Source organism: Triturus cristatus, chromosome 9 (genome assembly GCF_964204655.1).
Source record: "Triturus cristatus chromosome 9, aTriCri1.1, whole genome shotgun sequence".
Classification (NCBI taxonomy): domain Eukaryota; kingdom Metazoa; phylum Chordata; class Amphibia; order Caudata; family Salamandridae; genus Triturus; species Triturus cristatus.
In genome coordinates this window covers 1,208,631,971-1,208,656,533 of record NC_140592.1, presented here as the reverse complement: position 1 = coordinate 1,208,656,533, position 24,563 = coordinate 1,208,631,971, and the positions used below count along the sequence as shown (strand labels likewise).

The 24,563-nt window shown below is 42.6% G+C and overlaps 1 protein-coding gene across 3 annotated transcripts in view; it reads left to right on the top strand.

Moving 5' to 3' along the window:
* Window positions 1-748: 748 nt before the first annotated feature.
* Window positions 749-24,563, top strand: part of FNTB (farnesyltransferase, CAAX box, subunit beta) — a 155,613-nt gene continuing 131,798 nt past the window's right edge. The window contains exons 1-4 of one of the 3 annotated variants that reach the window (XM_085627224.1): window positions 765-951; window positions 8,732-8,844; window positions 8,948-9,056; window positions 17,487-17,551. In XM_085627224.1, coding sequence (XP_085483350.1) covers window positions 9,036-9,056; window positions 17,487-17,551 — 86 coding nt within the window. In that variant the 5' untranslated portion in view covers window positions 765-951; window positions 8,732-8,844; window positions 8,948-9,035. Of the gene's footprint in view, window positions 952-8,731; window positions 8,845-8,947; window positions 9,057-17,486; window positions 17,552-24,563 lie in introns of all 3 variants that reach the window. The other 2 variants (XM_085627225.1, XM_085627226.1) reach the window with 2 other exon arrangements.

Here is a 24,563-nt window from a genome sequence, read left to right as displayed (position 1 = left end):
CGCTGCGCACAGGCACCTCCTGCTGAATAGAAGGTTAGGTTGCGACGCGTCGTTGCGTTTCTGGACTGGTTTCAATTTTGCACGGTTGCACCACACCACACCAACCGGGTCCGGCCCTTTGGTGTCACCCCCCGTGAGGGTGTCACCCAGTGCGGTCCGCACCCCCCGCACCTCCCTAGTGACGCCACTGTTAAGGACAAAGTGTTAGCCTTTGATATCAGGGGTAATTCTTGGAGTGAGAGATTAGAGTGTGCGTGACAGGCATCAACATTTTATTTTTGGCAGTTTTACAAAACTCCAAATCGGGTTTCTGCATGCAGGAGTCGGGAGGCGTGAAACTAGCCTTAGTCTCCCGCATGAATCGGTAGGGCTGGCATGTAAAATCACAGAACATAAAGGGCAGTAGACAAAATGCACCTTTGACTCATACTACGAGTCAAAAGGTGCATTTTGTCTACTGCCCTTTAAGTTCTGTGATTTTAGGCGCAAACTTCTGTAAATGGGGTAAAGTCCAAGAAGGCCCACCAGCGTTGGCTACAAAGCTAAATCTGGCTATATATGTCACAAGACACTGAGTCATTATCAGCGATGGTAGGAGGGAACGAAAACGAAAGCCAATAGTTGTCACTGAGCGAATAAACATCTATGCAAAACATTATCAGCCGATGAGCTCCTGTCACTTTTATAGCCACGTTTTGTCGTTATGTGGGCGTGGCCTGTTTCGCGCTTCTTTTTCCTCATTCGAGCTTTTTGGGCTCGCTTTTGTGCTTGTTTCCACAGGCCGTCCTAGCCACACTCAGCCTCCTGGAGCGGCAGGATTCCCAGCCCGGTGCCTTCACCGCCGTCCAGGCCATGGCTGAGTACCCAGAGGAGCTGCGCTGCATGGCCCCGGAGCACGTGCTGGAGCGCCTGCGGGACGACGGGCTAGTGACGGTCACTTCCATCGAGCAGGTGAGCGCTTCAGGCGGAGGTGTCATAGGCAGCTGGCTGGAGCTGGTATCTCTGCGCTTGCGGTGAGCCTCTGGGGCTTGTAGTTTTTTTTGGCTTCCTAGCGACGAAAAGGGTAGCAGGAATGGACTTCAGCTCCCAGGATGCGCGGTTCCTGCTTGCGCTACAACGCTCCCAATTGTCATGGTGTTTGAATTGTGGCTTTGAGGTGTATGCAGGCCCCGGACACTGAAAGGGGCTAGAGCCGTGAGAGAATGGGGTGGTCTACGTATGGCACCGCTGAGGAGAGGCATGGCCCAGGTCTAACTATGGCCTCTGGTGCAGTGTTGTTGGGAGGGGCATGTGGTCATGAAGTAGGCAGCTTGGGAGGTTATGAGGGCGTGTCCGTGGCAGAAGCTGAAAGGATGGAAAGAGGTGTCCCCTGAGATTCAATAGACGATGGTCTGTTTATAAACTGTAATCGGTCGCAAATATAACTGTTGGTTCCTGTGGCAAAAGGGACGAAAGTGTGTATTTTTGTATTTACACCAGTATCAACCATCCAGGTATAACAATTCTTGAAATGAATGCCTTAGATTAGCTACTCTTCTCTGTACAGCAGGCAAAAGGCTGGATTCCCTATGCCACTTCAGAAAATCCGAAATTAGCACCTTGTAAACGCCAAAGTCCAGGTCATTACGGGTGTTTGTTAAGTAGGAAAACAACCTTCAGTAGATTTAGAAGTCTTTTAATCCAAGTAGATAAATCACAGGAAGCACTGCCGGTTACAAGACTGCCATCCTCCGGGTGCCTACTCAAACTCCCAACTGCCCTCAACCTTGTTTCATGAGACGATCACATGTTCTATTCTAAAACATACTGATCGTGCCATGAACCAAGAATACAAATAACAACATAACATGAGCTCGTGCATGCAAGCACGAGAAAAGTAATTAACCCCTTGGCTGCGGCAGGAATTCCGCCGCAGCGCTGGGGGGGGTTTGGGGGCAGCACGGTGGGGCTGTGCTCATGACGGAGCCACTCCGTCATGAGTCACGGTTGAGCTGTGCTCATGACGGAGTGGTTCCGTCATGACTCCGCCCACGGCGCTAATCGCCCGCACAGGCGGGGAATTAGTGCCGCGTGGGAGGAGAGGCCGCCAATGGCCGCGGCATGACGGAACCACTCCGTCATGAGCACACGGCACCCGTGGCTCATGACGGAGTGGTTCCGTCATGAGCGGGGAAGGGGTTAAAGGTACATAACCAACACATAACAGTGTTTCACCCAAGCATCTTTGATTTCAGTGTTGTTAGTCTAAATTCGTAAATGAAAGCAAAACAAGACTATAAAACCCAGAGAATGCATTCGGCAGTCACACAAGTCTAGGAATGGAAACGGTGTCCATGATGACTTAGAGGGAGGTGGCTACCTAACCTTGTGAAGAGAAATTGTGAGCCTTTGCCCTGATACTGTTAACAGTTAGCGGTGGAGTTCAGGCACAGGATGGGGACGGGAATGAAAGCATCGAAGGGCACAGGACCACCCTAGGCAGCCACCGTGGTCTGATGATGCAACAGTAATAGCCAATGCCATTGATGACTGTAGTAAATTACTTGTACTGCTCTATTAGAATGTTCCATGACATCATAGAATGCCTGAGTGCCTCTCTGTGTTAGTGTGTCAGTTAGTCTTTGTACCATCCATCTTCTCCTATTTTCCTAATCTCCTACTCTGGAACCAAGCTCCAAATAAAGAAGTATTCTACTTGTACAGCTGGACTCTGTATCATTCCTTTAAAACAATGACCCAGCTGTGGAAATAAAGGTTCAGTTATAGGGCAGTGTGACCAGCTAACTTTTAGACTAGAACTTTTCATGTTCTGTGTTGTAATTTCCCTGTGCATTGAGGTAGCAGAAATTATTGGTTTATTTATTTAAATTTCGTTTATTGCTTGGACCAGACTTCAAAAACATTAAAGTGCTGTACAGAAAAAAAATACAGTACAGAAAAAGTAGATGCAGTGCAACAAAACATCCTTGTGGACAGACATGCGCACAAATAGTGTTACGAGCAGAAGTGGTAAATATGACCAGGCAAATGATCATTGACATTTTAAAAATGGGGTTGTGTTAAAAGCAGGAAAATACAAAGCATAGCTATAATTGTATTAAAATTAGTCCGGATTGCTTCACAAGTAGAGATGGGTAACAAGAGCCTTTCATGCACACAGGGTTCTAAACCATTATCGTAGAATATATGTCAGTCATGCAACATAATGTGCCAGAATTAAATAGCGTCTGAGGTTTACAGGTTGTATTTCTGTTGAAAGGAGGGATCACCAGAACAGAAATTCAAAGTTCCTTGTCTGCTTCACATGGCCAGCATGAGGCAGTTCTGGAGAGCCAAGTCCATTCGTTTTCGATTATGAGATTTAGAGCATGCTGTAGGGGGTGGATGCTGTTGAAGTGTGCTGAAAGCGGGATACTGGTATGCACAGAAATCTGGGGCCATGGACGAGGGAAGGTTCTGGCCTGAGGCCAGTTGATACTTTGGAACATATTTTGTAAGATGAGGACTAGGTCTGCAGGGAACACGGCAGGTGTAGGTGTTATAGGGGTTTAGAGAAGTTCTAGAGGGGTCTTACAGGAGTAGTGTAAGAGAGTAAAGAAAAATCCTTTAGGCAAAGTAGTCCTCATGCAACAGTGGGAAGAGTGCCCATCTCCATGCAGCACACTGCCCAGCATGGGATTGGGCACAAGGCCTGGCCAATACATGACACACTCGTTGGGGGGTGGATGATTAAAATTAAAAAGAGTGGCTCTTTGGGTTTTGTTTTTTGTTTCTTTTTCCCGTCCATAATTCTAAAAATCACCCTTTGGCCCCAGTGTTTGTTCCATCAGGCCAAGGGGGTCTGGGTATCCCTACTCTGCCTCTCTGTTTTTTTTCACCTTTTTTCTATATAGGTTACGGGGTCCCAAAATGGCTGCTGCAACATTCCTGTTAATGTTGTGACAGCCTATCAGATCGTATCTTTTGATCTGTTGGTTCCATAAATCCTCTGTGGTGTGAAATATTCATATGTTTTGAACCTTCATTTTTCTAAAACTACTGAACTGATTTAGACCAAATCACAAAAAGAACGCTTTCTGGACCAAGATCTAGTTTTGTGCCAACTTTGTTGTAATTCCTCTTAGCCGTTTTTGCAGTATTGCTGTTCAATTTTCTTATGAAAAGTTACATGGGGGAAACATGTTTTAGGATCCCCCTCTTATTTCCCCAGTTCCCGCTTGGCAGATCACACTAAAACAATCCAAGAAGAAGCTGAGGTTGCTGAGACATTTTTTGGTAAAGTTTCATGAAGAATTGTTGAACTGTGCCAAAGTTATTAGCAAACCCAAAAATCTATTTTCTATGGAAACGTGGTCATAACGATAACGACCTAATATATATGTTCGAACAACCAATTTGAAAATTAACTTGGAGTTTTTACTTCCACATCTGTTTTTTGAATATTAATTTTAAAGAGGAAAAGGAAAACTAAAGCAAAATACATCACAAATATCATAATAGACTGGCGGGGACTTGTGAAGGTTATTCTTTACAACAGAAACCAAGGAAGGAAGGATGGGGGAATGACAAAGATGTAACAGTATGCTTCACAATTAACTTAATACTCTGGTAAAGACTTGCTAACACTATACTTTGCAGCGAAAGTGTTGACGGGATAAGGGCACAAACAAATGTGAAGATCTGTTAAACATCTTTATTAGGTGAGGCTCACCAGAGGTGAGGGATCAAGAGTATGGGGGTCTTGAATATGCAGACCCAGAGCATGCGCTATGTAAAAAGGTTTTATGTATGCCAGTGTGGTAAGATGAATATGTGTTGGGAATTGTGAGATGTCGCTAATGGGAGTTGAGGATAATAGACGCTCCACTCAACATCGGGGGGCGGGGGGACAGGGTAGGGGGGCCAGGGAGAAGAAGATTTGCTCAGAGTGTCTATGGGGGGGATTGTTGAAACAGTTTAGGAGGGGGAGTAGACCCCATCAGGATCCTGTGATGGAGGGGAGTGTTGGTGTGTTCCTTTTGAGTAAGGTAAGAGGAAGTTTTCAAAGAGCTGTAGAGCTCAAAGGCGTGGGGAGCAAAGCGAGAGTTCACTATCTGGGAAAAGTGTTGAATTAGTGGCTGCCAGGTGTGGGTGAATTTGTTGTCTGTATGAATAAGGCGGGCAGTGGGTAACTGCAGGGCCAGGACATGCCAGAGGCGAAGAAACCATGTCGCGATAGGTGGAGGGGCAGGTTTTTTCCAGTAAAGGGCTATGTACTGTCATGCTGCTCCTAGCATTTGTGCAATTAGGTGTCAATCTGAGTGTGTCATGGCTGTTAATTGTGTGGGTCTAATGCCTAACCTGGTCACTATCCAAGAGCTGGGTATACGGAATCCCACCATATCTTTAATATGGCTAAGGATCTCCTTCTAGAAGAGCCTCCGGCTGGGGCAGGACCATCAGATGTGGATGAAGTCACCCACTCCTCCCTGACCTCTCCAACATGTTGGGGGGAAGCCCAGTACCATCTTCTGGATACAAGCAGGAGTAAAGTACCACGTGTCATGAGTTTATAGGCTGACTCGCGTTGGGGAATGCTTTGATAGATTTTAGGTATATCTCACCATAGTCAGTCCCAGCTCTCTGGGGGAAATCCCCGCCAGTATCTATATTCCAATGTTTTTGGTATGTGTGGGTTTGGAGTTGCTGTGAGTGTTGTAACACTTTATATGTGCAAGAGATCAAACCCTAAAGGCCCTGACCAGGGTCTCGAAGGGGGTAAGTGACTTAGTCGCTCCTTGCGTGTATGCGGGGGTGAGCAGCCCGTGCCGAAGTTGATAGCATTGCATCCTTACATTGTCTGTGACAGGAAATGATTTTTTGCACTGTTCAAAAGTGTTGAATGTGTCCCCATGAAATAAGTCCAGGGTTATGTAACAGTCACCCTCTGTCCAGGGCGTGAAGGCGTGAGGCTGCAGTGCAGGTGGAAAAATGGGATTACGTGCGATAGGGGTATTGGGGGATGGGAATGAGGTCAGGCCCTGAGATACCGCGAGTTTGTCCCATATGTCCAGGACCGTTTTTGTGGGGGTGGCTATGTATCACTACAGGGGCGGGCCGCTCGGGGGAGCCAAGCTAAGTCCCATAAGGGCCTACATCTGACCGCACGGTCCATTTGGAACCAATGTTTTTCACTTTAACGGACTACCCATTCCGAGATATTGCGAAGATGGCAGGACCAATAATATTCAAGAAGGTTGGGGAATGCTATTTCAAACATCTTTCCCCCCCCCCCCCCCCGAGGTTGCGAGACCGCATCAAGACTTTATTGGAAAAGCGTGGACGACCCTTACCCCATATGAAAGTAGTTAAATATCGTTGGAGAGATTGAATATCTGCTTGTGGAATTGGGGTAGGAAGGTTTTGAAATAAATATAGCACCTTTGGGAGGAGGGACATCTTAACTGTGTTAATTCGCCCTAGCTAGGAGAGGGGGAGGTTTCTCCACCTGCGGATATCCTCCCGTATGGCGTGTCTAACTCGGCCAGTTGGCATGGGTCCAGGAAGATAGAGAGGGAGTCAGGTTCAGTCCTAAGTATCAAATAGGACTCTCAGACCATCTCAAAGGGATCAGATTCTGGAGTCTCTGAGGGTAAGATTCAGGGCATGGGATTTGGCTAAGTTGATTTTAAAACCAGAGGCTTCTTTGAAAGAGTGCAGGAGTGAAGCTAGTGCTGGAAGAGATGAGGTCTGGGTGGTAAGAGAAAGAAGTTCATCCGCAAATAATGAGATCTTATGCTCATACCTCCCAAAAGGAATACCCGAGATGGTGGATGATCGGCGCATTGCAATCGCTAGAGGTTCCACCCCCAAGGGGAATAGGAGCGGGGATAGCACCCCCCCCCCATGTCTAGTGCCCCTGTGTATAGGAATGGGGGTGGGAGGGGACGAGGCGGCCATTGATACGGATGCGCGTCGTCGGTCGCGTGTAAGGGGCCATCAATCTGGAGATCATAATCGGGCCAAAGCCTGTTTGATATAGGACCTCCCGGAGAAAGCACCAATCCATCCGATCAAACGCCTTCTCTGCGTCTAGTGACACAAGGCAGGCAGGTATGTCTCTATGCTGAACTTTTTCGATGAGATGGGCTTTGCGGCGAATATTGTCTGCGCCCTGACTGTGGCCAATAAATCCGACTTGCTCCGGGTCGATAATACCAGGTAAATAAGGCTCCAGACGATTCGCAAGGATCTTTGTATAGATCTTCACGTCAGTATTCAAGAGGGCAATGGGCCGATAAAATGTGCAGAGAGAGGGGTCTTTCCCTGGCTTTGGGACAAGCACTACTTCTGCTTCCGACATGGTAGGGGTGAGACCTGTAATGTCAGTAAAATTATTAAAAAGAGAAGATGATTTTGAAGCTGAGGGTAGAAGGTACGATAAAAGACAACAGCAAGACCATCCGGCCCGGGAATTTTACCCATTGGGAGCTGTTTTAGTGCTTTTTCTAACTCTTCCGGCAAAATTGGCTCATCTAAAAGGCTTGCATGATGGGAACTGATAGATTCCCAGGGGCAGGAATCAAGGAAGGAGGTGATGTTCTATGGGGCATGGGGTTCGTCCGCGTAGAGGTCTTTGTAGAAGTTTTAGAGAGTTGGGCCCTTGTTGAGTTCCGATGTGGTGTCATTGTGCCCAGGAAGCTCATTTGAATGTGACACTGAGCGGTCTTTTTTAGTTTGATGTCATCATACACAGGATGCTCATTTTAATGTGACACTGAACGGTCTGTTCCGCTGCCATGAGGGTTCACGAATGTATGAGACTAGAGCTGTCCATAATTACCCTATAGACTATACACGTTGCTAAGATGGCTGCCAAAAATTCCCTGCACCAATGGTTGGTACCCGGTTGTATAATGATTATACTCTGAATGTGTGAGTTCCTAGTCCGAGTAATATGGTTAAGTTGGAATGTCCAAATCTGTACTCTCGAATTCTCCCCAAATGCTGGTTATAACCCCGTTAATCAGGGTTTATATTAGATTCAAACAGGATCTAACGCACCTCTAAGATGGCCGCCGCAGTCCCCGATACCATTGAGAGACGATGTTTAGCACCATTGAGTCTCGCGAGATGGGGCGAGTCACTATTTGAATACAGATGGAGGCGGGCGGCAACTCGTTCCGGTGCTGAGTTGCCGCCCGGGTGTAAAATTACACGGTAAGCGTATAGCGCAGGAGACGCGGAGAGGTCACTGTCTATATGTCAATGGATATAGGTGTGACTTGGTTTGCAGAGTGTGTGTTGTTTTTTGAGCATGTCATGATCCGTAGAAATGCCCTTAAGTGAGTTTGAGGGGTAAAACGAATATCGAATGACTAATTTCGTCCCCAGCAGTTGTGGGTGATAAGTGTGTGAACCGCCATCAGGGTGCGTGAACTTGTTTGGTGAAGCACACGTGTGAGTTTCTAGGAGCCACTAATGAAAGCACCTTTTACACGTACTGGATACATTGACATGTAACCCAAGCTCTATGCATACTGGCCGGGCCATGATTAAGATCAGGAGTGGTCGGGCATTGACTGACGTAGGCTAGAGGGGTTAGTTAGGTGTCCCCGCTGTAACATTCCCAACAACTAAATTTTGGATCTTTATGCAGCTGGATTCGTCTTTCACACGGTGATGTGTGACGAGATGGTTACTACGGACTACGTCCTGTTAGGTGTATATAATTAATATACTTTTTTCACAGACGCAGGCAGTAGCAACGGTTGTGCTTTGCAGAGCAGGAAGGCGATAATAAAGACGCCATAACGCCCCTGCGACTGGTTGGTGGCTGGTATGTGGGCCCATAGCTCCAACTAGGTAACGGATCTGAGTTAGTAAAACTAACTGTCTTTGAGATGCACTGTGAATATGTCTCCAGATGAACTAATCACGCTGTATGTTTTCTCTTTGTGTGTGTCAGTCCTTTTTTAAGGTGTGTGTCCAGAGAAGGGGACCCTTGATCCCTTCTTGCCCTGATGAATTTGCCTTAAAATAATTGGCAATGAAACATGTTGGCCGTCATAATTAAGGTATGCAACATGCTGTGTTTTTAAACAGCGGGATAGACTCCTAACCAGAATAAACAAATATTTGAAAGTCTATAACCCCTCCTCACCACTGTCTTTGTCTGCACAGTTTTGTGTCGTTGTTTTTACACTACACTATTTTGTGTTACGTTTTTTCTCACTGGACACTTCACACTTTTCTGAAGAGAAAGTCACCAATGATGAAACAGACGTGGGCAAGCTGGTGAGAACCAACCAGTAGCTCCTCTGGTGGTGCGCACGTGAGGTACTTTCTCTTTCTTTACACATTTTTTCACCTCTTTGTTTATGTCTGAGGGTGTGTGTAAAGTTAATTAATTTGTGGACTGACTTCACACTTTCCTATTTTCCTCTGTCCTTGTTGACTTATACAGTTTTTAATGTTTGTAGCACACTGGATGGGCTGATACTATATAATAATATAAGTGTTGGAGGTTTCTGACGAAGCGTTCTGCCTCCACCCATTCCGGATTGAAGACAAATGTTTGCTACTGGGTGCCATTACTTTTGTTTTGAAACTATAGTTGATTGGAGGGTGTACTGGCACGTCTTCCCTCTCTAGCTCCTCTTGTTTGATTGAGTTCCGATGTGGCCCAGGAGCTATCCGTTCGCTTAAGCTTAGAAATGTGAGCTCGCGGAGCTTGGGCCCGCAGGCGCCGCACATGCCCACCTTATCCCCCTCCTGTGTAAAATTTCTGTTTCTAAGAGCTAGCAGGGGTCGTTCTGCTTTGTTGGTGCGGTGTAGGCGCAGCTGGCCTCGCAACGCAGCAAGCTGACTTTTGTTTTGTAGTGAGGGTGGTTTATGATCTTTACTTTCTAATGCCTTAATGTCAGCATAGAGGGTCGGTTCAAGGAGGCGAGCCTCATGGGAGCGGCGCTGTAGCAATAGAGGACATCATTCCCTGGATAGTCTCCTTGAAGGCATCCCATCTGATAGATTCTGCAGTTTCGGAGCTATCATTTGTGATGAAAAAGGCTTCAATCTCCCTACGGAAGTCTGTCATATCGACTGGGTCACGGAGGACATGAGGAGGGAGTCTCCAGCGAGGGTGAGCACTACGCTGTGGGTTGGGAGGCTGGAGAGAAATCGATACATGGGCATGATCAGAGATTGAGATGTCCGACATCTCAGCAGCTGTTAAAAGGTGAATCAGAGGGAGGGAAAGAAAACAGTAATCAATCCGTGAATATGAGCGGTGGACATGGGAGAAGAATGAGTAATCTTTGCTGTCAGGGTGTAGACGGTGTAGATATCTCCAGGCATCTAGTTAGACCTAAGTCAGTGATGGCATTCTTAAGGGCGGCCGACATGGCACCAGTGCCCTGATATGCTTGCGCGCTACGGTCCCAATCTGGGTCCCAAACCTGGTTGAAGTCAGCCCAGAGTATAGTCGCTTCTTCCGAAGGGTTTAGTAGATCTTTTAGGTGGGAGCGCAGGAACATGTCCTGGGCTTGATTGCGTGCGTAAAGATTTAGGAGAGTCAAAGGCCATGTCCCCCATTTAACTTAGAGTTTAAGGTAGCGACCCTCGGTGTCCCGTACCACCCTTGGGGTTTTCCTACCCACTCTAACTTGGAGTTTTGCCTCGCCAACCCTTTCATTTCGCCCTCATTTCCAGGAGTTAAAGAAGTTTGTGCTGTATTAGGCATACAAACTGAACTTCATGGAAAGTAAAACTGGATATCTGTGCTGTTACAGTAAGACGTTAGTTCATCAGTTATTTTGACCTATTTGAAATGCCTGCATGTTTTTCATGAAATTATTTGTGATGAACTGGTTTAAATGTAAGCAACCTTTACTTCTATTTTGGTGGTTTGATTCTAATTCGTACTGACTGATTAGAATAGCCAGTCTATTTACTCAACAGGCAATGGGGGCCATTGTGTGGAAAAGAAGCAAGTAAACACCAGCAGAGTGGCAGGATCAGCTAGGTTTTTGTAGAGGAACTGACCTTCTCTTGAAGATAATTGTATCTCTATTAGCCGTAATTTAAAAACCTTGAAAAATATAATGAATATCAAATTAAGGAAAGCAGATGAGAGATGGTGATAACTTCCACACCTGGCAGATTTGGAGAGATTAAGTCCTGCTGTGATACCATGGAAAACCTCATATTTAAAGATACTTCTTCTTGATGTTGCAGTAATCTGTGTGAATGTGGATTTTAAAGTCGGGAGAATTTAGAACTCCGAATAAATATGAGTGATGTAAACCTGGAGAGCGATAGCAGATGACCCATACTGTTTCAAGAAGTCTCTTGAGGCTTCTGAGGGCACATAAATAGCTCCATAAACCATTGGCAATGATTGAAAACTGGAACAAATAAGACCATTCTGAAATTGGTGTTTTTCAGTGTGGTAAGAACCTTTGAAGATGAGGTAAATATAGTTTAGAATGCCTGACAGGATGACCAGAAGCATTTTCTTTGGACCCGACTATCCTGTAAGAGGAATAAAGAATCAAACCTCTTGTCTACTGTTGTTGCAAAAGGACTAATGGTATAGGTGCCATTTTTGAGCCATCCCTTATGCTCACCACAATTCTTTACTTCCTAAACTTTTGTGATGAGTGGCTGCACAAAGTATTTGCACATTCTTGAAAATCACTCCCCTCACAGGATTATTTTGTCTTGTAGCCTTGTCTTTCATATTTCTCATAAGATTTGACAGTCACATTTTTCTTCATTCTCGAATATGAGTGCACCTTCAAATATGTGAGTTCAGCGTTTCTGCTTAACAAAACTACTTTGTTTAATTAAATAGACTAAACATTTGCTACATGTATAATAAGACTCTAGCCCACATATAGGGTGCGCATAATCCCTGATTTGCCGCTCAGTTTACTAATAGCATTGCCATTAGGGGCAGAGCAGGAGTGTTTCTCAGTTCATGTTTAAACATTGACTTTTAATAAATATATTACTAGCCCATGATGTGGTAGTGCACATACAGACTGTAAATGTCCATGAAATGGCCAAAAACCTGCCCACTACCTTGTAGCTTTATTGATAAAAGTATATTGTGTATTAACAATAATCAGTGAAAATTGGGTTTCAGAAAACCTATTTATCATTTGTACATCACCAAGTAAAGTGCTATGATTTTTTAGGTCTCGCAGACCTGCGTTGCAGCGTGCATGTGCTGCTCGCTTCTGCGAGACATATTGTGGGTGAGTACATTTCAGAAGGGGGCTTGAAGCCCCGCCCCTCATTTTCTTTGGGTAGCGTCACCATTTATGGTAAACGGTGGCTTCCCATTGAAAATGAGGCTTCTGTGTTACCTCCCTTTGTCCTTTTGGGACGGCCCATCCGGACTTGGTCTCCTGCTTCACGGCTGTCGTGAAGCAATTCCTTATCTCAGAGGCGTGTTATGTAAACAAACCTCTGAGATCCAGTCCTGATGGGTCTCCCAAAAGGAGACAGGGCGCCGCATGCTTATTTTTGCATTGCGCTTTCGCTGAAAGTGAAAGCACGATGCAAATATAATCAGCGCTATGGTGAGCGCTTGTTATGTTTATCTTTAAGCCTATTGTGTTGCCAATGCGGGTTTTCAATGGTGTTTCTTGTTTTGAACTGCCTCCCGGTTTGACGGATTATAAATGTCTCTTCGCTTGTGATTTGTTTAATCTGCGAAAATGCTGCAGCACCCTATGTAAACAAGCCGGGTAGCAATGAAGGCAGCCACCGATGGGTGGCAAGGCCTGCCTGCCTGTTTGTCAAGAAGCCTTCATAAATACTAAAAGCCTGTTATCTGGGCAAGATGATGTCTCCATTTTTTGCCACGAAAGGGCACGGGGAAGACAAAGAGCGGCAGAGCAGCGTGTAACCTTTAACCCTTTCGCCGCGGCGGGAATTCCACCGCGGCGCTGGGGGGTGCGGGGGGGCAGCGCGGTGGCGCTGTGCTCATGACGGAGCCGCTCCGTCATGAGCCACGGTTGAGCTGTGCTCATGACGGAACGGTTCCGTCATGACTCCGCCCATTTGCGTTGTCCCCCCGCACAGGCGGGGAAACAGCGCCGCGTAGGCGGAGCGGCCGCCAACGGCCGTGACATGACGGAACCGTTCCGTCATGAGCGGGGAAGGGGTTAAGGGACATATAAGAGTGTTGTGTCCAGGGGAGCTGCTTGTAATTCAATGCTGCAGCAACACCGTCTCCAATATATATTATGTTTGGATGTTGTCTTTTTTCCAAGTATAATGCGCTGTGCCTCGCAGGCTGCATGCTTTATTTCGAAGGGTAAACTAAACAAAGATATTTCCCATCAGCGGCCAAGCAGGCTGTGACTATGTCCAATTTTTAGAGGAATGCTGCAAAGGTTTGCAACCAGTTCACGGACATTTGTCAAAAATCTAGGCACAATATCAAGCAAGTAGAGAAACAAATTATTTTTATGGTTTATCCGTAAAAATACTTTTCGTTATGAGGGATTTTAGTGTTTATTTACAGTTGCGTTTTTTTACTAAACTGTTTACGTGTGTCAGATAAATGATTTATTTTTGTTCATTTTGAATTACCTCAATACTGTAAACATCACGTTAATGTACATATTGCGCAGAAGCACACTTGCTTGTGACGCAGTTAAGTACGAGACAATACATTTCAAGAAAAACAACAAATGACAATTGAACGACACCCACTGCTTTGCTAAAGCCATGATCTCAGGTCAAGAATTGTTCAGACTGTCGCAGCTGCTGCTTTTCTCCCCCCTCGTTCGTCAGTGACGTTTTCCTGTGAAATAGATTCTTAAAAATAAAAAAAGTGTATGCTTATTTTTCGAGGTGTGCATATTTCGAAGCACTTCTTTTCTCACATGGCTGTGTCTCCCGAACCCTCCTGCATTGCCACAGAAAAGTATTGTCTTTTGATTTTTTTTTTTGATTTTTTTGATTTTTTTTATTTTTTTTTTTTACAAGGCAATTGCATATGTGAGTAATTAGACACTTCATAGAAGTGCTTCTGTAATCACCTCCTCTAATTACCATGGCCATTTCTTAATTGTAAAAAAAGGGTTGAGAAATGTAAAGTATTAAAACGTGAAAGCAGCCATTAATCACGCATTTACACCTTCTTTAACTCCGCCGTGTTGGCGGGATTATCATAAATCTACGTTGATGGTAACAGAAGAATAATGGCTCCAGTAATGATAGCAATGATGATCATAATGCTTTTAACCAACAAAGAATGGCGGAGATTTATTGATAATAAAGTGGTGCAGGAACCCCTTCATTATCAGTAGATGCTCGATGCGTTGAGGCCGTGGGAGATGATAAACCCCTTTTCATCCTATTTTCTCAGCCATTCGTGTATTACAACACACTTTCATTTCTACAAAGCAGACCATGACCCTTGGCATTCGTTTACCTAAAGCTCCTAAATTCACATTATAAAAAATAATAGAAAAGGGTTGCATTAATTGTTCTATTTAATGGTAACATGATAGTAAATATAATAATTCACTAAAACAAAGTTCACAAAAATAGTCCACATCTATCTACACACACACACTCACTCTCTCTCTCTTTCTCGCTGGCTCGTATTATATTCCTGGGTTCCAAAAATACAGTGGTTTAAAAATCCCTGTGAAATATGGGTTTCATCATCACAGTAGCCCAAAGCTCCACGCTACAATCCTTTCCCGCTGTTCAGGGACACCAAGTTTATATAGCAATGGAGGACCCGATTTATATAACTGGATTATCTCTTTCATCTGCGCAAGTCGGGGTGTTTGCTCTTTGACCTGATATATCTGTAGCGCCCTTTCTGTTGGTATAGATGGTGAGGTTCAGTACATTTTTTAAGCTATTAATATTGAAAATAACAATGCTTTGTATTTGTTTTAAAACCCCAAAAAATTAATAGAAGGCATTGTCATTTACAATGCCAATAGCTCAAAATTGTGTGAATGTGAGACCTATTGCATTTCCAATGCTTGTTTTTCTTCCTCTTAAAATATTTGAAGTACAAAAAATTGGCTTTTACAACTGCTACGGGCCCTCAAAATCATACAAATGTTACTAGACCTGCAGGTCTAGTAATTTGAATAATCTACTTGACCTGTGAACTGGTCTCAAATTGTGTGACCCTTGGCAAATAATTTGTCTTATGGAGCCGCCTTTTTCTTCATTATCACATATGCAAGTTCACTGTTTCTGCTGTACTAAAGAACATTTTATTTTCTAGACTAAACGTTTGCTCTATGTATAATAATAATTGAGCCCACATATAGGGTACACATGATCTCTGGCTAGCCTTTTAGTTCACTAATAGCATTGTCATCTGAGCAGGAATATTTACCCAGTTCATGTTTTAAAAACTCACTTTTCATAAATATATTGCTAAAACAGGTTGTTGTAGTGTACTGTTATTTACAGATAGCACATTGTCCATTGAAATGGCCACAAAACTTTCCCACTAACATAAAACTATATAGCCTATAAACAATGTTTGGAAATTGGGTTTCAGCAAAATTATTTAAAATTTGCACATCATCAAGTAAAGTGTTTGATTTGTTTTGATCCTATAAAAATCTTTTTTTCATCCCAGAATGTCAAAATTGTGTCTTCATAACTTTTGAAATATATTTGAAATGTTTGAACAGTTTACATATTGGCTATTTCAGTATTGTGCAATCTTGCAGCCTTTCATTTCACATGGATCGTCTCACAGTTCACTTTACAAAATTCTCTAATTTCAGTCACAGAAAGTAAATGTAGGAAGACAAACTAACTTTGTTTCTTTATTTCCTCCTTTGTACTTCATTGCAATGTTCTGTCACTTCCATGCGATATTGGAAAAATAAAGTGTTAAAAAAAAAAAAAAGGTGAGAAAATGTGACAAGATTACAAGATTTAATGGCATCTTTATTGCTCATTCACTTTGTGAGCAAGCAGAACACCTGTTGTCAGCTCCCCAGTACAGGCGAGTAGGCCCTAAAAATAGCTCCTCCTGATTAAATCTGGCTCGCTATAGGATGTGGTCTTTTCGTGCCTTGTACTGAAATATATATTTTGAAATGTTTGTACAGTTGACTTATTACATATTTAAATGTGCGTTAGTAATAACCAGACACCCTCCATCCTTTCATTTCACACTTTGTACAGCAGGTCATACAGTTCACTTTACAAAATCCTGGAACTCTGCAGTCAGAGAAGCAAAAGTAATCGAAAACTGACTTCTGACCTCTGTCTCTGAACTCAAAGCAAATGTGACAAGATTACCAGATTTAAAGGCATCTTTATTGCTCCTTCACTTTCTGACTGAACCGAACACCTGTTCTTTGTCAACTCGCCTAAATGGGCAAGTAGGTCCTAAATATAGCTCGACCTGATAAAATCTGACTTGCCGTAGCAAGTGGGTGAATAGATTTTTCGAAGCCTGACATTGACTTGAGGGCTAAATATGAAAGCCCATCAGTGTTCATTTTTAACACTCTGGTTCATAAATTTGTAGAAAAAAGTATAGGAAAAGAAGTCTACTGTTGGAATTGTAGGGAAATGTAGGTAGTAGAAGATTAGAAGAACTCTGAAAAGCGCATGGTTTTCAGTAGTAGATTTCAGCTCACAAGCAACATTTTAAGTTTAAAGCTACTTACTGAAGAGGGTGTTTAATAAGGAAGCCACTGGCCGAACAAAAAGCCATTCAGATTTGATCAACCAGTTGAGCCAGCAACATACTTGCAGGTAAACCTACTGTCAACACAATCATGTGCTAAGGGTTTCCAAGAGGAATATTGTGAGCAACGAGACTTCTTAAATAAGAAGTTAAAAATACCTTCGCTCTAGTGCCATGAATAATTTTTATTACCTTATCCCAGTCTATGGCTACTAGTTCAGGATTGCTTGAAATTCTGCTTTGGTGTTTCTACAAGCACAAAAACGGGTGGCTGAACTTTGGAAACCCTAGGCCTAATGCTTTTGGAAACTCTGTTCCTAGAGGGATTTGTATTTTCCCCTACCCCTACTTCATACTGCAGCCCAGGATGTTTTGCTTTATTGTGATATTTTTTTTTCAAGGGCAATGGGAGACAAAAACCATAAAGCTGCCCTACTATTACTAAATACTTACTCAAACAAAAATCCAGACCTATTGACTTTGCAAGTGCTTATTCGTTATAGGTAGTACTGCTTAGTTATTGAAAATGATATCTCCCACCTCTCCTGAACATTATAATGCCTTGATTATGTGACCGAACTAAGCGTCGTTACTGTTTAAGGCTTCACAAAGTCATCTGTATGTCATTGTGGTCTATTTCAGAGAGGTCTGTGCCAGTTTATCTATACCCCTCCAATTGAAGTGTAGATCCCAGGTTAACATCTGAATTTCACACGTTTTAATTAATAATTCCTGATGTTAATGTTTTTTTTCCCCTTACTTTTTCTTCTTCAACTTTTCCTATCCAAATTGCTTCACGACTCAGGAAAAAGTAGAAGACAAAGTTCAAGATGTTTTTAATTCATTCAAAATCACAGAGAGCTGGTTACGGTGAGTTTACTTTCATTTGCATATATAAGCTAGAATTATAAATTTCTTCTTGTTTGAGTGTTACCTTGTTTCTATGGTTGAAAGTTGGCTCTCTGTCCTTGGCATTATAGTTTTGGATCTGGCTTTCAACACTGCAGGTTTAAGTTTCTGGTGACCCCCAATTTTACATGTACCTAGGTACTGCTTTGCAAATAAATAAGGTCCTTTGGAATTGATGTGCATTACCTCATTGGGTGACTAGCTCGCACTCCTTTATCAGCTGGTAGATTTTATTAACATCAGTAAATTTACAACTATTTGGCTATGTAATAATCTTGTTTTCAAGTCCATGAAATACAGTCTTGTAGTTATTACTATTTATATCTAATCAAATTAATATATCCATGATGTGAATTTAATGTCAGCTGGTCAGAAACCTTAAAATGTGATGTTTTCCCCCAAAGAATTCAGAGAATAGCAATTGATTGAAGTCTTCCAATAAATTTTCCACACAGTGATATGTATGGTAAAATTGTCACATGATAGACAACATGAAACAAGATTGTGCGTTGTGGTCTAGATATTCATGTTGGCATCTGAACCTCTGAGCACATCCCAGCCTGGTGAAACAGTTCCCTGTTTTCGCTTCTTAATTAATATAGCACAAATGGATCTGGTTGGTCTTTAATCTTGTAATGATGAAATTGGACGGATTGTTTTTGCATTACTATTTAACTTGTAAGCAGGGAACATGCATAAAAAATGCACTCTTGTCTTAGATTTATGGAAATGTCTATTAACATATATAATTTGCTCAGAAGCTATGGTATGCAAAAGGCATGCATAATTGTTTAAAGTACTTAATGCCTAGTCTGTTAACCCAGGCTAGTAATCTTGTTTTGACTCTGCCATGTTCTTCTTCAGAACGAAGGTAAAACGGGAGACCCAGGGGTCTTTAGTAATCTTAAATTGTTGGCTATCACTACACTACCAGAAAATCCTCTTCAATTGAGCACCCTTTGATTTGGTGGTCCTTTGACGGTTTTTAGGCCAACCTCAGTGAAGTCAAACAGTTTCTGTCCATTATAATTTAACTCCTTTTTGACTCATCCAGTGCACCTAATAGTAAACCTTCTCCTGTTTGACCTCTTTTATTTGCCACTGCAGATTGTAAATGCCCGTAGGAATTTAGCCATGGTTTCCTCCACTCTCACTTTAAGAACCTCTCAAGAATTTTTCATCCATATATTTTTCTTGGTTCCCCCTGTGGAAGAAACATTATATCCAGAAGCCTCAAATTAGTCACTCTTGAGCTTATTATTAATATTTTTTGTGTGTGTGTTCTTTTCGTCCAACATAGTTGCTTTTTATCTCTTTTAGAGTACTTTAAATTTCAGAAATTTTAGTAGTGATGTATATTTTGGTAGGTATATACTATGTGTAAGTATGATCACAGTAGTTACTCGAATCACTACCAGCAGTTTCAGTCAGTTCTGGTTCAGAGATAGTGTTTGGAATTACTTATTGCTGTATCTGGCAGTATTGTTCCTTAGCCACACAATTGTCACAACACTTTGATTTCATCAGCTTCCTGAAAAATACCTAGTTTGGCTTGGTGGAGTTTCACCCCCAGAGCTTTCTGCTCTTTAATGCGATTGATCTGACCTGTTACCTTGTCTTTTGAGTTTGGTTGGCTCGGCCTTGTGGCCTGTGAGCTGGTTGATTCAGAAATTACTGGTTAGAATGTAGTATGGCCAGCTTTTGCATTTATCCTGGACATATAGTCCAGAATGCTTTGGGTATGGTACAGAGCGCTCTACATTTTCATCTGGCTTTCGTTGGTAGCCCATGGACTACTTTTAAAGGCAAATGTGTTGTGGTTTCCCACTGCCTAAATTGTGTGCATCTTCATTGTGATGGTGATCTCCTTGGTTAGGTGGTGGTACGTTCTTCTCTCCTATGTCAACAAATGTCTGCTGTGATGTCCTAGTCCTTTGGCATGAAGGATGTGGGAGATTGACAACTATGTAGACTTTGTACTTTACATCAGGTTCATGTAAATGATAAAGCTATAGCATGGCTGGGCTGTGGTTATTGATCTAGTGCGCTGTTGGATGCATTTGATAACACCGTTTTGGACAATAGCAATTTGTAGATGAATGATGGATGAGTTAGAAATTGTTCCTAAATTATTGAATCTCTTGGCTGGAGTTGTTGGCCATTCCCAGTTCTGAGTCTAAGTTAATGGGACCGTTTAGTTTCTTTCGGGCCCAAAATCATAAATTTCATTGTGGTGCCATTTAGGCACAGGGAAATAACTCTCCTTCAATGGTGGACATGGGCCATACTGATTCTGATCTGAATTTAGTTCCTGTTTCATGTTTGAAACAGGTGGTTCAGGGTGTTGTCCACATACGTCTAGAATTGTAAGTATTATTAAAGTAGCTGAGCTTGTGGAGTTGTTGATCATCCTTGATTTCAAGCTGGGCAGTGTTGCCTGCTGCACATTGTTGGAACTTATGAGCTCTAGTTTGTTTGGTTCAAATCCGCTGCAATCAGCTGTTTTATGCCTTCGGTATGTTTGGCGGGCACCTTTGCCTCTTTGACAGTTTGTCCCATTTATCCCACCTCCCCCAAAAACTCGATACTTTAAGTCTTGCCTGACAACGCATGTGCTGTCACTTTCAAGACATTTTGTTTACTTTGTGCAGTTGAAGCCTTCCCATTGCATACCATTGCTTGGCTTCATCGTCCCTCTTTTCCTTCATTCTCTTTTGTCAGCGAGTGGCAGTGTTACTTTCTTTTTGAGTTTTTGTCCCTACCCTGGAGCATGGCTCATATACTGATTCCAGTGCCCTTCATCTGCTCGCCACCTTCAGAGATATTTCTTTCCAGCACCCTCTTCCTCCCTCTCCCCTCTTGCATTGTTGCTTGCCCACGCCTGCACCCTCTCTCTGTGTTGTTGCTTGCTCCGTCCACCCCGTTTCTGTTTGCTCCCTCCTGTCCCACCAAAAATAAGCACCCAAAAGTCACACCAGCGAGTTTCAGTAAGCAACAAATAGTGCACTCTCTGCTATGCACAGCCTTTTTGAAGCTGTTTTCATGCAGGGCCAAAACGATAGATTTCAGCGCAGACTTAAGATAATTATTATTTTTTCTTTGTGATGATAGAGAATTATCCAATACTAAGAAAATGGATATATACTGCTCTGGCTTTTTTTTGGTACAACAGGACTACAAAAAATTGACAACGCCAATAGCTCTTCTATAGGCAAGACCTGTTGCCTTTGCCAGTGTTTTGTTATTTTATCGTCTTAAAGATGAACCTCTTCAGAAACAGGATAGCTGTTTTGGAAATGATGGAGCTGATATATTATGTTTGTTAAAATATAATACTCATATGCACAGGCTAACGTCTGCCTGTGCAGAGACACCTTTTGTTATTAATGAGCTCAACAACAAAGCTGCTTTTTATGGAACAGCTGCTTTGTATCTGTTCAAGATCTTTGCTATGTTCTACACTATTCACCACTCAAAGATATTGACTAGACTCCAGTATGTGAGTATTCATGGAAAAGGCTTTGGATAGCCTTCTCCCTGTCAGAAACCACATTTGTTTTCACTTAATGAACTACACAACATACTGGCTAGGCACTGAGGTTCCTCTCGGCTTAGCAATCTTACCCTCCTTCTCAACAACTACCATAGCTCTCTGCCAGACCCGATTTAATCCCTCAACCTTATTTATTTTAAAAACTCAGTTGGCACACAGATCGTTGTTACGTTTCAAAGCGCCAACAACACCATGAACCTCTGTTGCTGTCAAAACCTGAGTGTCAAGAAAGTCAACTTAATTTTTAACCTGTAAGCTTGTGGGGAGGAGTAGTTATGGTCCCCAGGGTTCTCCATACTAAAGCTTAATTTTTAACCTTGAATTTCAAATTCCTTCAAGTTTACAGAGCATTTCAAAATCGTAAATTTTACATGCTGGTTTCTTATACATACATGCTTTATTAGTTTGCTGGTATTATGGTCTATGCAGTCGTGGATCGGCAGGCAATGTTTTCTTAAGAGAATTGGTATTGCATATGAGTACTTAAAATAAATTCAGTAGCAAGGCTTCTCCTGACTCCTAAACGGTGTAATATTACCCCAGGCATCTTCAACATGAACGCGCTTCCAGTTTCACTTCAGATCATCTTTGAAGCACTGTGCATAATTCAAAGAGTCCAAAGAACCTGATCAAGATTTCTCCGGCAAACATTATTTACAAACCAACCTAGAGGTAGCCTGTGCTCCAATACTTAGTTCGGAATGGCATGCTTCAGCAAATCGAGACTGGGAGGCCATTCTTATCCGATCATGCTAGCATTGTTTGGAACGTCAGACTGCTTCACCCAAGGAAAGTACAAAACAGTTACTTTCTGGAAGGCAATGCAATCATGGGTCCCGAAGTACTAGTAACGATGTTATTGGAGAGGCACACACTAAATAATCCTAATCAAACAATTTTACAGATTCAGCGCACTGAAATATAAACACAATAAACATAAGCGTGCTGCAGGGGAAGGCATACAACAGTCAAAAGAATGCCAACGAAACACGACAATATGTAGGGTCAATAGGACCCATCCTCTGCGCACTGTAGCTACAGGTAAAGCATACCTAAAGAGTTCAACATCTTAAACATCACAATATAAGGCTGTTGGTGAATTATAACAAAGACATCAAATCCACAGCAGACTCAAAAGGTTGATCAGATGTATTTTACATAAATGTATTCAAAAAAATAAATTCAAAGAATGTCCATAAATCCGTCATAACATGACGTTTATATTTGCGAAGCAATGAACTCTCATTTGTTCATGAATTTCCTTATTTGCCCAATGCATTTCGAGCCAATACTGGCTCTTCTTCAGGGGCTTGAATTCTAAAAAGATAAACAGAAAAAGAATGCACTACAGGTATGACACCGGCATCTTCAAGGTCAAAGTAACAACATATAATCATAATTCAATATGAATGTAGCATTTGTAAATAGTAGATGTACTCGTAAAATAAAATAATCCAAAAAAGACCCTCCACCAACCATTGCCACATCTGTGAGACTAATGAAAATGCACCTGCAAACACCTAAACATCCCAGACATAAAAGACCAACGTGATACGAACCAAAACAAAGAAATAAGTACCTTTCAATCAAAATGAAGGATGATCGGCAAGCAGTTGATAAAGCACCTAAAAACGAGACAACAGAAATCGCCCGGTCACTCTAATCCCCCATCGTAAAGGAACACGGTCGTTACATCGTAGCTTATAAACACGATGTCATGGGCACAATACCGTTAAAGAAGGCAGGGAATATTTAGGAAACCGAAACCCTCCCAGTGGCGGCGATGCAGACTCTGGATTACTCTACCGCATCCCCACCAAGATTAAATACAAACATGCCGATACGTGGAAGTGCGCGATCGGCTATGGAAACAATAAACGGACTAAACTTCCAACATAAACAACCCATGATAAAAACAAAAGACGGAAAAGGAACATCAATTCGTAACCATGGAGGCTGTAGGGAATACAGACCGCCATATTGACACTGATCAACAACAACAGAAATCCTCACTGTAAAACCGATAAAAACAGTACTAGTCCCTTGCATAATCTTTAACCATATTCAAGACCACTTCAGTTGAACGGACACAACCATCTACCTCCAATTGGCCACAACAAGAAACCATTATACTGTCAATAACTTCTGTGGTAATACCCTAAAGACTCCAAAGCTATTTTGATTTGCCACTTGAAGCCCTTTTATCATAAGAATTGGATAGCGCATGCATCGTGCTCGATTAAACAATCTGGAACCTAGAACCAGTTGTGCATGAAGGGCTCTCTCTCCCATCCCACGTAACTTTTATAACATTGGCATGTTTTGTGTTGGTGACAAAGTCACCATCATACAAGCAAACCATGCGTTGGGACAAGTCTTCATACTCGCCTTTGCACGCACAGGACATCCACATGTTTTACCATCTCTCTCAGGTGGCAGTGAAATACGATCCAGCAAGAAATGCAGCTTATTATTTTCTCATCTTTCTATTTTGTGTTGTCCTCGTGTTAAGCTACATTAGTACCTAACTTGGTTGGTTCTGATTTCATACAGAACAGAGAAGACACCATGACCTGTTGACTCTTCAGAGAAGACAACTAAGTTGATCATATTCCTTAATTGTATAATTTGGCAAATCATTATAGTTATTTATTTGGTCCTTTTATTGTATTTGGTTTGTTGGATAATTTCGTCACTCTTCTCATCTTAACTTTGTATTTGAATTTAAGGTTCTTGTCATGCACTGATGATGATGATGATGATGATGATTATAAAATGATATATAGAGCGCCTAGTTACTTCTGCTGAAGTGTCCCAGCGCTAAGATCTCACTTCCGAAGACCAAACCAAACAGCATGCTTAGAAAACAGCTCTAATCCGATAGACCTGAACAACCAGGACTTTAGATTGTTGTGGTAGATAGTTCAGTTTTTTCCTGTATGATTGAAAGGGGAAGGGAGTTCCACATCTTGGCTGCTAGAAAGCTAAAGAAGCATCCTCCAGTGTGTGCTCTTTTTATAGTGGGAATGCATGCCAAAAGAGCTCCGGCTTATCTTAAATTCCTTCTAGGAGAGTATGGCTTAACAAAAGAATGCAACTATCAAAGGCCCTTATTGTTAACAGCCCTATAGCATTAGCACATTGCTTTGAAGGAGATCATTTCCTTCACGGGTAAGTTTTGAAAGTGCAGGGCCTATGGAAGACCGCCTGAGGAGTGTTAGCAAAGCAGCAGCCGTGTATACGCTGAAGTCTAGTCAGCTGAGACTGTGAGACTCCCATGTACAGGGCATTACAGTAGTCCAGCCTGGACATTGCCAGGGCCTGGACTGCTGTCTTCCCGGTGGCTTCTGGGAGAAGTCCAAGATTATTAAGAGATGTCGGTATCCCAAAACACTTGCATCCTAAGGCTGTAATCTAGCT